General features: G+C 31.8%; 1 protein-coding gene across 1 annotated transcript in view; it reads left to right on the top strand.

Moving 5' to 3' along the window:
• The window catches only part of EIF3E (eukaryotic translation initiation factor 3 subunit E), a 44,056-nt gene extending 27,202 nt beyond the window's left edge, over nucleotides 1–16,854 (top strand). The window contains exons 8-13 of the mRNA XM_074267059.1: nucleotides 430–556; nucleotides 2,217–2,318; nucleotides 2,928–3,037; nucleotides 15,683–15,785; nucleotides 16,093–16,227; nucleotides 16,691–16,854. Of these exons, the coding sequence (XP_074123160.1) occupies nucleotides 430–556; nucleotides 2,217–2,318; nucleotides 2,928–3,037; nucleotides 15,683–15,785; nucleotides 16,093–16,227; nucleotides 16,691–16,729 (616 nt within the window). The 3' untranslated portion in view covers nucleotides 16,730–16,854. The remainder of the gene's footprint in view (nucleotides 1–429; nucleotides 557–2,216; nucleotides 2,319–2,927; nucleotides 3,038–15,682; nucleotides 15,786–16,092; nucleotides 16,228–16,690) is intronic.
• The last annotated feature ends 537 nt before the right edge of the window (nucleotides 16,855–17,391 follow it).

The following is a 17,391-nucleotide window of genomic DNA, read 5'->3' on the forward strand; positions in this document are numbered from 1 at the left end:
AGAATCTTTGAGTCCCATACATTTAGCTATCAAGTCCCCATACCATGACTAGGCATTGTTCATTTACTATTTCTCATCCTTAGGTAAAGCCCAGAAAATAAAACAATAAAAATTTGAGTGTTGAAAGGAATCTCAGTAAGTAGTCTACTAAGATGAAATTTCAATTATTTAAGTTATAAAAGATCAGAATCCTAAATTTTGTCTTGTACTGTTTCCTAAGTAGTGAGTGCATCAGGATACACACTCTGAAACTTATATTTAATTATCTATTTTAAATAGTTGTCTTCAAATTACTGTTCTTCAAATAAAATTTTAATTATTCAGATATAGTACAGTTTGAAAACCCAGTAATTTTGATTAGCTTGATTCATTTAGAATTGTTTTACATTAAGCAGGCATTCATTATTGGACTATAAATTTCCTTTTTAGATATCTTAATGCAATTCAAACTATGTGTCCACATATTCTCCGCTATTTGACCACTGCAGTCATAACAAACAAAGATGTTCGAAAACGAAGACAGGTATTAAAAGACCTGGTCAAAGTTATTCAGCAGGTAAGAACAGGTCTTTTTGGAAGTTTTTTGTTTTGTTGTGTTGTGTGCGTGTGGTTTTTTGTGTTTTTTTGTTGTTGTTGTTGTTGTTGTTGGTTTTTTTTTTTTTAATGCATCTATAATTTTTGTAAAGGGTTTGGAAGAGTAGATAAAGGATTGTCCATAAAACAAGTTTACCTCAGTTGAAAATCAGTCAGCAAACATTTGAATTTCTATTACATGCTTGGAGCTATGCTAATATATTTTAAAATAGACAGAAGCTGTCTTGAAGAAGCTTATGTATTATTGGACTGATTTCATCATAACAGCAAGAGTCAAGAAAAGGTTTGTGAAAGAAATAGCACTACATATAAGCTTTGAAAAGTTGTGGAGTTTCCAAGAGAAAGAAGTGAGGAGACAAAGCATTTTAGGTATGATAAAAAGCCTGGAGAAAGAAATGGAGTTGGGAGATAGAATTTTATGAATAGGGACTAGCACAAAAGCCAGTATGTGTGAAACAGATTGAGTGAGAGGAATTGGTATTTAGTTGGAGTAGTTTTTAGGTGGAGTAGTTGGAGCCAGACTATGAAGACTTTCTTGAAAAGAGGAAGTGATATACAATCAAATCTTTCTTTGGGAATAACAATTTAACAATTGTATGGAGAATGAATTGGAGAGGCTGGATGTAGAAAGACCAATATAAAAGGTTATAATAATAAAGGAGAGGTAATGAAGGCTAGGCTAGGGTGGTTGTGAATTGTAAGTTAAGAGAATGGAATTCATAAGATGAGTTTGTAGAGTAAGAGGAAAGAGTCAAGTATGACACCTACATTGCAGACCTGGATAACTGGAAGAGTAGTAGTACTCTCTCCGCAGTTAGAAAGTTTGAAGTTTTAGGAGTAAGTTTCAAGCAAGGTAGTGAATTCTCTATGGACATGTTTGAAACGTCTGAAGCATCTGGTTCAATAGACTATTTGAGATGCATAAGTATAGCCCAGAAGAAAGATGAGGTCCAGCTGAATACATAGATTAGGTCATCTGGGAATAAATGATAGTTTAATTTGAATCTTTGGTTGCTGATGACATAATCAAGAGAGAAGAAAGTGGTCAGCTTAGACCCTTGAGTATATCTAGTAGAGGTATATAATGCAATGGCTATGGGGTAAAGAAAGTTATAGTAGATGATGAATTTGCAAAGCACACTGAGATCAGCCCTACAAGACCTATAGCTAGGATGAAAGCCACAACAGGTCAGTATCTTGAAAACCCTGAGAAAAGAGACTAGGAGAAGATTTCAGCACTGTCAGGCCCAGCTGAGAAATCAAGAAGGATTGAGGACTAAGCTAAGGTTGTTAGATTTAGATATAAAGGGAATACTTGGTGAATTTAGAAACATGAGTTTCTGTTGAATCCTAAGAATAGAAATTAGATAAAAAGGAATAAATCAGTGAGTAGATTAGAATGAAAGAAGAGAGTATAGATAGCTTTTTCTATGAATTAGAACAGTGGGAAGGTGAAAGCTTATTTTAGGGATGAGAGAGTTCTGGGCATATTTGTAGGCAATAATTAAGGCCTTGAATAAAATTGACCAGAATTTGTAGTGGGAAAGGAGAAAACAAAGAACGTTAAATACTATGTTATGATGTTTTTAAATCGATGTGATGTCTCTAACTTATTTTTACAGGAGTCTTACACATACAAAGATCCTATAACAGAGTTTGTTGAATGCTTGTATGTTAACTTTGACTTTGATGGTGCCCAGAAAAAATTAAGAGAATGTGAATCGGTAAGTCTAAGCTAAATTCTAAAGCTTATTGTATTTTCAGTAGAATTATATAGTTTTAAAATTGTGATCATAGATCCATTTTGGTCAAGATTTTAAAAGTTGACAGTTTTTTAAAACTTTAAATTTTAAAAAGTAGCTGACAAAAGCCATTGGTCCCTCTCCTGTATTCTGAAATCTTCCTTCCCCTGGATGAGAAGATGAACTTGGAACTTGTATCTGAAAGCAACAAGATATAATGGGAGGAGTATTACAGTGAAAGCACAAGGACCTGACTCAAATCCTGCCTTGGACACAACTTTGTGACATTTAGTATCCCTGTGCCTCAGGTTCCTCATCTGCAAAATTAAATTTTGGACTAATTAGCCTTTTAGGTCCCTTTCAGCTTTTAGATGATTCTTGGTTAAATATTTAGAACTTGAGATGGTACTAAAGCAAGAGTGGACCAGAGTTTCTTAGATTATAATTCCTAAAGATAAGAGCAAAATGAAGAATAGTGATAAGAATCACAAGAAAGGCATGCAGTATTTTAAGTAAAAAGAGAAGGTAAGATGCAGAAATTTGAAGGATTGTTAGTGTACTCATTTTCTTTTTATGTTCTTGAATTGAAAGGTTCTTGTGAATGACTTTTTCCTGGTGGCTTGCCTCGAGGATTTTATTGAAAATGCTCGACTCTTCATATTTGAGACTTTTTGCCGCATTCATCAATGTATCAGCATTAGGTAGGCACACTTTGATTTTTATTCTTATATCATCAAGATGTCAATCAATCAAAAAATAATTAAGCACCTACTATATGACTAGCACTGCCCTAGAAAGAAATACAAAGAATGAAATGCTGCTTACTTTTCTAAAGGATAAAAGTATGTATGAACTATATACTACATAAATACAAAAAAGGATGAGTGCTTATGTCTTTGTATTTATATGCATGGTCTGTATATCAGGATGTATTTTAAAAGTATGTATCTATATGTATCTGAGGTGTTTCATGAGGCCAGAAAAATTAGGATAGGTTGTTTAGGGCTTTAAAAGGTAATTAAAAAAACAATAGAAAGCCATTGGAGTTGGTTGAATAGTGATTCATATGATCATTTCTGGACATAAGGAAAATCATATAATTATAATTTGTAATTATATAAAATAAGGAATGGGATGAAATTTGACCTAGGGAGACCAATTTGGAAACTTATCATAATTGAAAAGAGATGTCTGGAACAAAGGTTTGTATCTCTGAAAAGAGAAGAGATCAGATGTGAGAGGTAGTGTGAAGACAAAAATGGCAAGACTTGGCAGTTGTTTGGATATATGGTGAGTGGGAGAGTGAAGAGTAGAAGATGATGTGAAACAGATACTGGCAGAACATTAATTATTCAATAGAAATAGGGAAGCTGGAAGAGGAAGGTTTGCTATAGTAAATAGTAAAATCTCAGAAATATAATCCCATTGTCTACAGATGTATTTGCTGTCTCTTTCCCACTTTCCCACCTTCCCCTTCCCAGAAGAAAGAGAGAAAGGGACACAGTTCTGACTTATTCTTTGAAAACCAGATTTAATCCAATCTCCAATAGATTCCTGAGTTCTGAATAATTGTTTATGCTCAGAAGATGCCCATAAGTTTACTAGAAGGCTCTCTTATTAAGAAAGCTTACGTGGTTAATTTGTTGTATATTTCTGTGATTTAAAAATGTAGAGTAATATATGTTAGACATTCACTAACAAGAATAATTTAAGGTTTCTATTCAGTTCTTTTAGTTTCAGTTAGCCAGAAATTCAGTTCTTTTAATTTCAGTTAGCCAGAAATTCAGTTAACCATGATCTTATTCTTCTAACATTCTAGTTAATGTTTATTTTTTACATATGAATCCTATAACTAATTTCCATTTTTTTTTGCCAAAGAAAAGGTAGAAACATTATTTGTATTTCTCTTTAGTTTAAATGATTTTATTTTTTACTGAAAGAAAATTGGTGACTTATTGGTAATGTAATGTAAAAAATTTTAAATTGCATTATGATTAAATATTTGGAAATTAGTATTTCATTAGTATTTTAATATTAAATCTCTCTGGACCACAAAGTCTAATGCCGATGTTGCCAAATACTGCCTTATTCGATTGTATTTTTTTCTTTTAGTACTGACTTTAATATTTACTGTCAGTTTGACAAATTTTTTGATTATTTCTGTTTGACTTTCTTCAATGTAGTCCTTAAATATTTGATTAACCAATTCCTCATATGACCAACAGCAAATATGAATTAAAGTGATTGCTTAAAGCTAGGAACAAAGAAAGTCTCTGGCAGTTGTACCTAAGTTGTTCTGTACCATATAGGGATTAAGCTCACTTATTGAGTTTCACTCATTCTGTAGCCCACTGAATTAAATAGTGAGTAGTGTGCTTCTCTTGGCAAATGATTATATGTACCTAATATGATTTTATTGGCCATGGTTGGAAACAATAGGTGTATCATTTCTAGAATTCTGATGAGTTAACAAACTGCTAAATTTTCTTTACTATGATTTTTTACTTGTTTCTAAGACCTATAATGAAGATCTTAAAGAAGAACTTAAATTTTTGGCTTCTCTGCAGTAAAATTTTCTCCTTTCCTGGTTAGCCTCCTGTCATTTGGCTCTTCTTGGATTAGAACTTCTTTTCTTACCAGCATTGAGAGAACTGTAGTTATATCCATGATACTTTTGTCCTTTGTTCCACATTAAGGTGCCTGTATGTTCTTCTAATTTGCATTCTAAGTTTAATCAAGTGACCTCAAGTACTCCTATTCCTTAGCTTCTTCTGTTGCTTACCTCACAGGATGTTGTGAGGTTCAGATGTGAATAATATATATATGAAATAATTTTGAAAACTTGAAGCCACTCTAACAAGTACAAGATCCTCCAATTTTTTTTTAAATACTTATTTGTGTTATTAATCAGTCTTAAATTACTAATAGTTTATCTTAGTTTGAACCTTTAATCAGTCTTAAATTACTAATAGCTTATCTTAGTTTAAACCTTTTAAAGATATAATCATAAACTCTCAAGAGTTGAAAGAGACAGACTTAAACGAGTTCAACGAATCTTTTTCTATGTCATTGTTAGGCGATCATTCAGCCTCTTTCATCTTTGTGTTGTAATTGTTAGAAAAAAATCTAGGTAGTGTGTGTAAAAAGTGCCATGCTTGAAGTAAGGAAGACTCATCTTCCTGAATTCATATCTGACCTCAAACACTTAGCAATTATATGACTTTGAACAAGTTACTCAACCCTATTTGCCTTAGTTTCCTCTCCTGTTAAATGAGCTGGAGAAGGAAATGGCAAAATATTTCTTTGCCAAGAAAACCCAAGATGGGATCATGAAGAGGCAGACACAACTGAACTATATGAAGTTCTTGCTTAGTGGGCTAGTAGTAAAGACAATGAATTAGAATCCAGATGACTTGGTTCTGAATCCTGACTGCCTTTTATTGTATGACTTTACAATAAACCTTTATGTTTCTCTGGGTAAAATGAAGGAGTTGGACTATATTTTCTTTAATATCATACCTTCATTGGCAATGTTAGGGACAGATTTTTTTAGATGGAAGCCTTGTATCCTTTGCTCATAGAATTATTATTTATTATTACTTATAGAATTATGGAATTATGGCCCCCTGGTGGTCATTAAAAAAAAAAGTGAAATGATGAGCTATTGTTAGGACAAACATATAGAAATGCATGTGCCATTCCTCATGAGATTGGTAATGTAGTACCAGAATGCAGTTTTATGAAGATGCTGCCAGGGAGCTAAATTCCTGCTTTTTTCTTTCTTTTCTTAATTTTAAAGCTACTTCATAGAGTTTAATAAAGAGACAATAGAAAATGTTAAGACTTCCCTGTGAGTTGTTAATTGTAACAGAACCTCTTTTTTGGGGGTCCCCAATAATTTGGAATTTATAGTAATCTTTGAGTGATTAAAATTTGTCTTTGGTCTATGAAAAAAGTTAAAGTAGTTGTAGAAAAGAATTCTTTGACTTAATTGAAATGTAATTAATATTTAATTAGCTAGTTATTCCATATACTAATATACTTTAGGCAAACTTTGTGACATGTTGACTGGATGTATATCTTTTTCAAGGAAAAAACATAAAAGGTATACTATCAAAATTGGAGCGTTTTGATAATCCTTTAAAGGTAATTAAGTCATACTTAAAAGTAAGGGGCTTTTTGTGGTCCTAGCAGTGAAAAATAATATAGTGAAGAGTACTGATAACACACAGTGGAGAAGATCAGGGTTAGGACTCAACTTGTCATAATGTGATTCTTTTTTTTTTTTTTTTTTTTTTTTTTTAATTTTAATTTAATTTTTAAAAAAAAATTTTGACAGTATATATGCATGAGTAATTTTTTTTTTTTTATATAACATTATCCCTTGTAATCATTTTTCCAAATTATCCCCTCTCTCCCTCTACTCCCTCCCTTAGATGACAGGCAATCCCATACATTTTACATGTGTTATAGTATAACCTAGATACAATATATGTGTGTAAATCCAATTTTCTTGTTGCACATTAAATATTAGATTCCGAAGGTATAAGTAACCTTGGTAGATAGACAGTAGTGCTAACAATTTACATTCACTTCCCAGTGTTCCTTCTCTGGGTGTAGTTGTTTCTGTCCATCATTGATCAACTGGAAGTGAGTTGGATCTTCTTTATGTTGAAGATATCCACTTCCATCAGAATACATCTTCATACAGCATTGAAGTGTACAGCAATCTTCTGGTTCTATTCATTTCACTCAGCATCAGTTGATGTAAGTCTCTCCAAGCCTCTCTGTATTCCTCCTGCTGGTCATTTCTTACAAGCAGTAATATTCCATAACCTTCATATACCATAATTTACCCAACCATTCTCCAATTGATAGACATCCATTCATCTTCCAGTTTCTAGCTACTACAAAAAGAGCTGCCACAAACATTTTGGCACATACAGGTCCCTTTTCCCTCTTTAGTATTTCTTTGGGATATAAGCCCAATAGCAGCATTGCTGGATCAAAGGGTATGCACATTTTGATAACTTTTTGGGCACAGTTCCAAATTGCTCTCCAGAATGGTTGGATTCTTTCACAACTCCACCAACAATGTATTAGTGTCCCAGTTTTCCCACATCTCCAACATTCATCATTATTTGTTCCTGTCATCTTAGCCAACCTGACAGGTGTGTAGTGGTATCTCAGAGTTTTCTTAATTTACATTTCTCTGATCAGTAGTGATTTGGAACACTCTTTCATATGAGTGGATATAATTTCAATTTCATCATCTGAGAATTGTCTGTTCATACATGATGTGATTCTTAACCTCAGATTGTTTCAAGCAACCCTCATATGAGTCTAAATCACAGGATTGATGATGATTGCATTAGTGTAGGGAGTTCCTTAAGGTGTATTTATCTGCATAGAAGACCGATGTCAGACCCCAAATAAAAATTATTTCATTTCATTCCTCAAGAAAAGTTTGAAAAACTAAATTCTTTCTTTCTTAGCAACACCAGTGTGAAATATTATCTCTACCCTTATTATATATTCAAGTTAAAATCAAGAAAATGAGTTTCAAATGACTTTCCTGTTGTGAAATAGCTCATAAGTGCCATAGGAAATATAATTTCTGGATGGGGCAGGGCAAACTTTTCGTGTTCTTCATATATTTCAACATTTCTCTATATGTTTTTTAATTTCTTCAACTTCACTTTTATATTAGGACACTTCAATTTTTTTTAAAACTTTGTTTCTCTCCCCCCCCCTCCTCAAAACAAAACATTAGAACCTGCCTTTATCACTGTTAAGTGTTGTGTGTAATCAAGAGTTTCTGTTTCCAAAACGGTGTCTAATTCCTTATTGATACATACTATAGGTGAAATCCAGCAGTTTTCATGAATAAAATACAGAAAGCCAAATTGTTTCAGAAATGGTAACTGTTAAATGCAGCATTTGGTTAAATGCCAAAACTTCATTTGTCAAACTTTTGTGGGGAAAAAATATATATCTAATTTTATCTTTTATCATCATTTTCCCCTGCCTACTAATTTGCAGATTGGAAGGTCAGGGTTATATAGGTATACATAGAAAAAAAGTCCTCTGATAATTGATAATCAGCTCCCTTCAGTTTTTCATATATTAGGTTTTCTTAAATCAAACCATCTGTATTCATAATTTCTCTGAAAGTTCCAGTAACAGTTCAGTTTTAAGCTTGAAGAAATAATTTCTTCAAATAAATTAAGCTAAAGCTTTGGGATATGCTTTTGATTGACTACATAGAATTTATGGTTTCTATGAATGTTGATTTAAAAGTAGTTTGTTACAAAAGATTAGTTTGTTACTAGCCATCTTTTGTGGTTGCTAAGCAAGATAGCTATTAACTCTTAAATACACATTTTAAAATTTATGAACAATTTTCAAAATGCTCAATATAACATGCTTGTAGAAAGGTTGTGATTTTAGTGTAATCTGACTGAAAATTTAAGAGTCCGGGATGAATTAGATGTTTTTGGCAGGCATTCTACATTTAGATATATTTTCTGCTACATTTTAGTTATTGGTAAACTGAACATAAATGTTTATAATTAGATACTATTTCATCAAAACTAAGTGAAATGTTGGCATTTTTCCATATTTATTATCTACTCATTTCATCGAAACAAATTTATTTATTTTTTATGTGTATACATATTTATAGTTATCTTGATGCACAAAGAGAAACTAAAAATTTAAAGAAAGTCTTCCAAACGTTAGCTTTAATGTTCAGATTATTTTGTGCCTTTTAAATTAATATATTCTGTCAAAGCACTACTATTTTTCCTTTTCAGTTCAACTTTTAAAAGTCATCTTAAATTTCAGAATAGCCTGAAAGATAGATAGATATCACTTTTCTTACCTTTAAGAATTTAATTGTTAGAATGTAATTTTTCCTGTTTGTGGCAGTTGGAATCTTAGTTGGTACCTAAGTAACTAGTTGAAATACTCATAAAAATGATAACAAACTCATGTAATGAGACCTTTATAGAATCAGTGGTAGACAAGAATGCAAAAAAAAAAAAAAATTGTTTTAGTCTAGCTCAGCCATTAATTTCTTGTATAACTTTAAAAAATCTTTAACTTCTTTGTATCTTTTCCCTCTTCTATTCCTCTTCTCTGAAGAGAATTATTATTTTTTTTAATTCATTTTTATAATTAAAAATTTTTTGACAGTATATATGCAGGAGTAATTTTTTTAAATAACATTATCCCTTGTATTCATTTTTCCAAATTTTCCCCTCCCTCCCTCTACTCCCTCCCTTAGATGACAGGCAATCCCATACATTTTACATGTGTTACAGTATAACCTAGATACAATATATTCTTGTTGCACGTTAAGTATTGGATTCTGAAGGTATAAGTAACCTGGGTAGATAGTCGATAGTGCTGACCTTTTACATTCCATTCTCAGTGTTCCTTCTCTGGGTGTAGTTGTTTCTGTCCATCATTGATCAACTGGAAGTGAGTTGGATCTTCTTTATGTTGAAGATAACCACTTCCATCAGAATACGTCCTCATACAGTATTGTTGTTGAAGTGTATAGTGATCTTCTGGTTCTGCTCATTTCACTCAGCATCAGTTCATGTAAGTCTCTCCAAACCTTTCTGAATTCATCCTGTTGGTCATTTCTTACAGAGCAATAATATTCCATAACTCTGAAGAGAATTATAATACTTAGGTCACAAGGTTGTAGAGTTCAAGTGAAATAGTGTATGTTATTATTAAAGTTCTTTGAAAATTATAAATTAATGTATGAATTTAAGATCTTTCCTCGAATTTGTCTTGCTGTCCATTAAGTTCATCCCTGATTAGTCTTTGTCTAGAGTTTTTTTACTTCTGTTCTGAACTTTATTAGGATGACAATGGGCACTGGAGTATATCCCAAGAAGGATGAGAAGTTTACTAGAAACATATAGGTTGACAAAACTAAGGACTTTCTGTGGTTGCAAAGAAGGGAGATATAGAAAAATAGCTCTCTAATTTGAAGGATCCTCAGAAGGGATTACTAGATTTACTTTGTTTAGCCACAGGGGACAGAATTAATACTAATGGGTGGAATTTATAGATAATTACAAGATTAGCTTTACAAAGATAAAGTTATTAGTAGTGCATCCCAAAAATCAAAATGTTTGGTGATATATTGAGAGTTCCTCATCACTAAATGAATGTTGGTTAAAGTATATGGAACAAATTCATGCTTCTGATATGGGTTGAATTAGAATCATTTTTAACTCTGATATTATTCATAGAATCGCAAAATATTAGAGCTGCAAGATGACTTTTATAAATCACTAATTTCACACCCTTTATTACAGATGTAGAAACTGAGACTTAGCTAGCTTGGCTAAAAGACATGACTAATAAATTGCAAAACTACTATTCACACAAAGGTCTTGTGACTGCAAATTTAGTATCTGTTCATTGCAGTACCCTTTATCCCCTTCCCTTCTTAAGCTTAAAGATGTTGTGGTCCATAGTTCTCAAACTCCTCAAAAATTTTTTTAACATTCATTTTTAAATTTTTGAATTCCAAATTCTCTTTCTACTTCCTTCCCTACTCTTTGAAGAGGCAAGCAATTTTAACTATGCATGTGAATCATGTAAAACATTTTCATAAAGCCATATTTCAAAAGAATACCCAAAAAAGTAAGAATTATTATTATTATTTTTGTTTTTTTTATTATTTATTTATTTATTTATTTATTTTTTAGTTTAAAAAGTATGCTTTGGAATCCAATCAGTTTGTGAGTTCTTTCCCTATAGGTCGATTATATATATACACACACACACACATATATATATACACACACACACATATATATATATATATATATATATATATATATATATATATATATATATATATATATATTTAATCATGGGCCATTTGGAATTTCCTTGGATCATTATCTTCATGAGAGTAGCTAACTCTTAAACAGTTGAGCATTCATACAGTATTGCTGTTACTGTCTACAATGTTCTCCTGGTTCTGCTTACTTCACTTTGCATCAGTTCATTTAAACCTTCCCAGGATTTTCTGAAATTATCCTGCTCATCACTTCTTGTGGTACTTTAATATTCAATCACATTAATATGCTACAACTTGTTCAGCCATTTTCCCGTTGATGGCATTCTATTTCTAACTTTTTGCCACAACAAGAGTTTTTATAAATATTTTTGTACAAATATGTCCTTTTCCTTTTTCTTTGATTTCTTTGGGGTACAGACCTAATAATGCACAGTTTTATACCCCTTTGGAGGTGTTTTTCAGAATGGTTCATTAGTTCAAAATTCCACCAGCAGAGCATTAGTGTCTCTAGTTGTCATTTTCCTTTTCTTTCATGTTAGCTAATTTGATAAGTGAGTTTATCTCAGTGATTTTAATTTTTAATTCTCTTGTCAATAGTGATGATTTGAAGTTTTGGGATTTTTTTTTTTTTATTTTTTTTTTTTAGTAAGGAAGAAATAAAAAATCTTACACCTGGATTCAAAAAATCAGATATACAAATTTCTAGCTGAAGTATAGATTTCTAGTTCATGTGGAAAATATCTGAAAGTCTTAGTGGACTGAAAATTCATATTAGTCAGGTTTATGACAATAGCAAAAACAAGGTTCATGGGAATTTTAGGTCTCATTATTAGAACTACAGTATCAGAGTGAAGAAAATTAAAGTCTTGCTATATCTTTGTCCCATGTACCTTTAAAATAATTTTTATTTTTAGCCAAAATATTTTTCTAGTAATGTTATATGACTAGTAATGGAATACTAGTCTGAAGATGAGTCACAATGACATTAAGAAAGATATATGGTAAATGTGACTTAATTGCTAATACATCACCAACCAAAAATTATACTAGCGCCAAGGTGTAAATGATGTTATTAGAGAGGTTTTTCTGAGGCAGCTATGGAGAATTGGCAGTGGATAACCAAGAAACAGCGCTTTTTTTTTTTTTTTTTTTTTTTTTTTTTTTTTTTTTTTTTTTTTTTTTTGCATCACTGGTATTCACAAAATGCTGAGAATTCTAGAGGTGGATAGACCACCTACAAAGGATTTTACAGGAAGACATGGATATGTTTTACTCTGCATTCTTTGTTGAAGGAAGGCCTCAGACCCATGAAATCTTCCCATTGAAATAAAAAGTATATTTTAAATGTCAAAACCTGTTTCTTCCCCATTCAGTCTACAAGTATCTATCTGTGACTTTGTCTTAAAAGGGTCATTAAAATGCAGCATGTTTAAAATGAGTATAATAGAAGAAGCACACATTTTAGATTTCAGACTTCTGAACTCTGGGTTTAAACTCTAACTCTGACAATGCCTTCTTCCCCCCACCCCCCTTGGACAAATCATTTACTTTGCTTATATATAAATGGGGTTAATATACTACTCATCTCCACGGGATTGTTAAAAGAAAAGCACTTTGTGTGAGCATGCATGTGTTCCATGTATGCATGCATATTGCTGGAAACAAGGGACATTTTACCTAGCAAATAAAAGACCTAGTAGGAGGTGTTATAGTAGTTCACTTTAAATATTTTAGAGGATTGTCAAATTGAAGGACATACTCGATTTGTTCCAAGAGACCAAACTGGGAAGAAGTGATTGGATGTTAAAGAGAAACAGATTTTGGAAACTTAACAACTAGAGCTAACAACTAGTGAAATGATCTTCCTCCTCATGTAGAATAACCTGCCTACTAGTATGATCATTGTTCAGGGCAGAGGAGGGTTCTTTGTACTAGATAACCTCAAACCCTTTGAACTTCTTTTAGTATTATATGATTCTATAAATTAAGGTATCTTGTGAGATCTTCCTTAAAAGTTTGAGAAAAAAATAGCCATTAATCTCTATTTCAAAGCATTTTAAAGTTACTTCTCTTCCTTAAGTTTGGTATTCCAGAACTGGGCACAGAAAACATTATCTGACCTTTGTAGAGTATAAGTAACTCCCTGCATTATTTTCAAATTAATGTCAAATTCCTGCATCTCAGTAAACTGCCATTTGAGATTTATTTTCTACTATACTTTAGGACACTTTGGTCTTTTTCATTCATATTATTTTCCCATGACAGATAAATTACTATTTTTGTCTCTTAAAAAAAAAAAAACAAAAACAAAAACTTTAAGAAATATTATTTCATTAAATTTTGATCACTATTTTAATACATAAAATTTTAGTCTGTGCTTTATAAATTAAGGAGACTTAAGTTCATGTTTATTTTTAAATCTAAAAATATTTTGATAAAACAATTATGCCTTATCTTTTACAATTGTTATACTTAGTTATTTTAAGTTCCTCTACTAGTAATTAAATAACATGATTAAATATCTCAGCAGCTTTAAAAAAAAACATTATTATCAAAGGCTTTGTTATGCTTTTATCTTTTTTGTATGCCGCATTTACACACCTGTTTTGAGAATTGTTTCCTTTTCCTTGTAAAGCAGAGAATAAACCTTATGAATACTGAATTAATATAATGTTTTGTTATCTTTACTACAATTGCAGTAGCCTGATTGATTTTAAAACTTAAAAGATATTTTAAGTGAGATGATATATTTTACTATGTCATAGTTGTAAGCCTCTTCTTTGATGGTAATATTGCCCCTTCATTTTTAGTTTAGGAGCTTCAGGTAAAAACCCCACATTTGCCATGTCTGAAAACTGATAGGAGATCGAGATTTATAAGTCTTAAGAAATAAGCCAAGCAGCAGTAGGTAATGCAAGGAGTTTATTGGAAAACCACAGGAAACACCAGCTGCAGGCATTATACCTGGACAGAAGAATGGCTGTTTAAGTAAAATGACACATTTCCCTGTTTTGATGGCTTTTTAAAAGGAGATGAAGTTTAGCTAAAGAAAGATTATGAGGAGAATTTAGGGGAAACATCTTCACATCCATGAGAATTGTCACAAAGTGGTCACTATAACATGATGTTATATTTTCAATAAAACTGATCATAAAAAACAAGAGGGATATATCCATGAGAATTTTATGGTTGAATTAACCACTTCCTGAACTAGTTTCAAAGTAGATTTTAAACTTAAACAGTTTTCAAAGAAACTGATGATCTCTTAAATGTATTTGTGTATATGTGTGTTTCTAACTTGACTTTTTTGTGCTTTGCTGTGATTTTGCATTTTGAATGAATCTTACAATATTTAGGACCTCATAAATAATCTCCTCTGTAGTCTTTTCTTTATTCATCATAGTATCATGATTTTGTGTTCTTTTAAAGGCTGCTTCAATGAAATGTGTATCTTTGGCAAGTCCTTGTACTTAAATAGTTAAGTGTATATATACTCTTGCCACTGGTGCATATTGCTGCCTCATATGTACCTTTGCAATGGGTCCCTTCTTGTCTTATGTCCTTGTAGGAATTGAGAACTTGTAGACAGGATCAAGGGAGGATGGGCTCCTGAACTCTTTTATATGACACGGATAACATTTAGATTTGTGACATTGTTATTACACAGTATTCCATTGTCATCTTTGCAGGTTACATTCACTGGATATAGCCTGACTTATCTAGCATCATACTTTCACCTCTTAGGCCTGATGCTTACTTTCTTACTGTAGTACTATCTTATTAGCCATTTTTCCATTATTGTGTGAAAAAAGCTGCTCCTAGAAAGCTACATGTACAATAAAGTCTGTTTTTAGAGACATTTGTGTTGATTATGTTTTCATGTAATTACTGATAAAGGCTGAAAATGAAATAATGCTTGGGTCATGATGTTTATTATTTTCAAAACATTTCAATAAATAGATTTTTAGGGATATTTGCACATCACTGAGGAAGATCTCCACTTTTTTCCATAAAGCAAAGGGTTACTGAGCCTTCTGGCACAGTAGGAAGAGTGCTAAGTTAGGTGTTAGGGAATCTGGACTTGAGGGTGATTCCATCTCCTCCTCAGTGACCTTAGGCAAGTCACTTGGCCTCTTTGGACCTCAGATTTCTCCCTCCATAAAAAAAAAGTATTATATTGGATGACCTTCAAGTATCAATCCCAGTTCCAAATCTTTGATTTTATTTTCCCTGCCCTTATTAAGCAGATTGCAAAGTGATACATATTTGTAAATAAGATAGGTGCGTGCTGTGACTTTTTTGGTGTAAATAGTAAATTCAAAGAGAATCCCAAAGAGGGAGAGATCATTTTTCTGTTATATTCAACAGGGAAGACTTACATGAAACTTACCAATAGCCAATTTTAACAAAAATGTGGGTAGAATTTAGCATTACAGTATAGTAAAGAAGCACAAGACATTAACAGGCATGTTACCTGGGTACTTATGTATTTTTTTTTTTTCTCTTATGTTAGCATGTTGGCAGATAAGCTGAACATGACTCCTGAAGAAGCTGAAAGATGGATTGTCAATTTGATTAGAAATGCTAGGCTTGATGCCAAGATTGACTCCAAGTTGGTATGTATTATAAAATGTCCCATAATTATAGAATATGTTAGCCAAAACTCAATTTAAAATCGTTTTGATCCTTGCACTTTCTTTGACCTCTATCAGAAGATTTTTCTAATTCCATACTGATTGCAGAAGTATTTTTAATTTATTAACTAGCTCATCTGAATATGTAACCTAATATAATTCCTCATTAGGAAAGGTATGAAATATTCATATGTTGATTTTGCATTTCATACTTGCAGTGTTATGTTTGTCTTTTTGAGCACCATCATTAAAATATCATGAGACCACATTTTCTCCTGTTTTGTTTCAGGGCCATGTGGTTATGGGTAACAATGCAGTTTCACCTTATCAGCAAGTGATTGAAAAGACTAAAAGTCTTTCTTTTCGAAGCCAGATGTTGGCCATGAATATTGAGAAAAAACTTAATCAGAATAGTAGATCAGAGGTAAGAATCTTGACTTTTCATTTCTGTTTTAGCTGATTTAAGAATAGTAAAATATAATTACCATGTAGACATAAGATTTTATACTTTGCGCGAATTTCTTCATTTCTGAGCAAGAATGTTTTCTGTACTATATAAAAGTCAAAGAAACTGAAAAAAATTAGGTATTCTGTTGTATTATCATTACTAATTTGCCTCTTCATTTCTTCCTCTTATTTCATTAACTAATAAATAAGTATTACATATGTAATAGTAGAAGATGATAAATAATGTGCATTACTTATTAAAAATCATGAGTTAATGAAGTCAAACCAGGAAGAAAGGGAGAAACTAGTACCAATTATGACATTCATTTCAAATTTCATTGTCTACTGTGTACAGAGATTAATATATATAACTATCACTTTAATATTTTCAGAAGTATTGTCTTTTGCTCTGTATGACAACTCTTCCCTTTTTATTCTAGGCTCCTAACTGGGCAACTCAAGACTCTGGTTTCTACTAAAATATTTTAGAAGAGGAACATGTTGAAAATTTTCCACTTAACATATACAAAGTATTTAGTTCTCTAGAGAGAACCTGAAATATTGTGGATTTGAATTTAAATAAAATTGGCTATGTTTCATTTTATATTCTTAAGTTTGTGTAAATGTTTGCTTAAACCCATTATTCATCTATAAGGCAACAGTGAAACTATATTTATGTAAAATTATCAAACAATGGGAAATATGTGATTATGAGATGTTTGCTTCTAACTCCTTATCATGGGACATACATTTAAGTTAATAATCTGAATATAAACTTGCTAGATATCTAGCATGTTGACAGAGAAATAAAAATCATTCCATATACAGAAGAGAAGTTGCTTGCTTTACACCGTTACTAGACATTGATTGCTTTTAATGGGAGCAATGATAAGGATGACAGAGCTGATATGAAAGTGTTATGGTTAAAAAGACATCCACATAGAGTGTACCTTCCTTGAAGACAGAAGATTATATTATGTATTAATACATTATGTATACATTATATTATGGGGGCAAGGACCCCATAATTTTTGACTTCCTCTTTTTTAATTCTTGAGTCTAGGCTTGATGCATAATAGATGTTTAATAAATGCTTGAACTGAATAGGTAGTAACTGTATAATACAGAGGACTACCAGGAG

Source organism: Sminthopsis crassicaudata, chromosome 1 (genome assembly GCF_048593235.1).
Source record: "Sminthopsis crassicaudata isolate SCR6 chromosome 1, ASM4859323v1, whole genome shotgun sequence".
Lineage (NCBI taxonomy): Eukaryota > Metazoa > Chordata > Mammalia > Dasyuromorphia > Dasyuridae > Sminthopsis > Sminthopsis crassicaudata.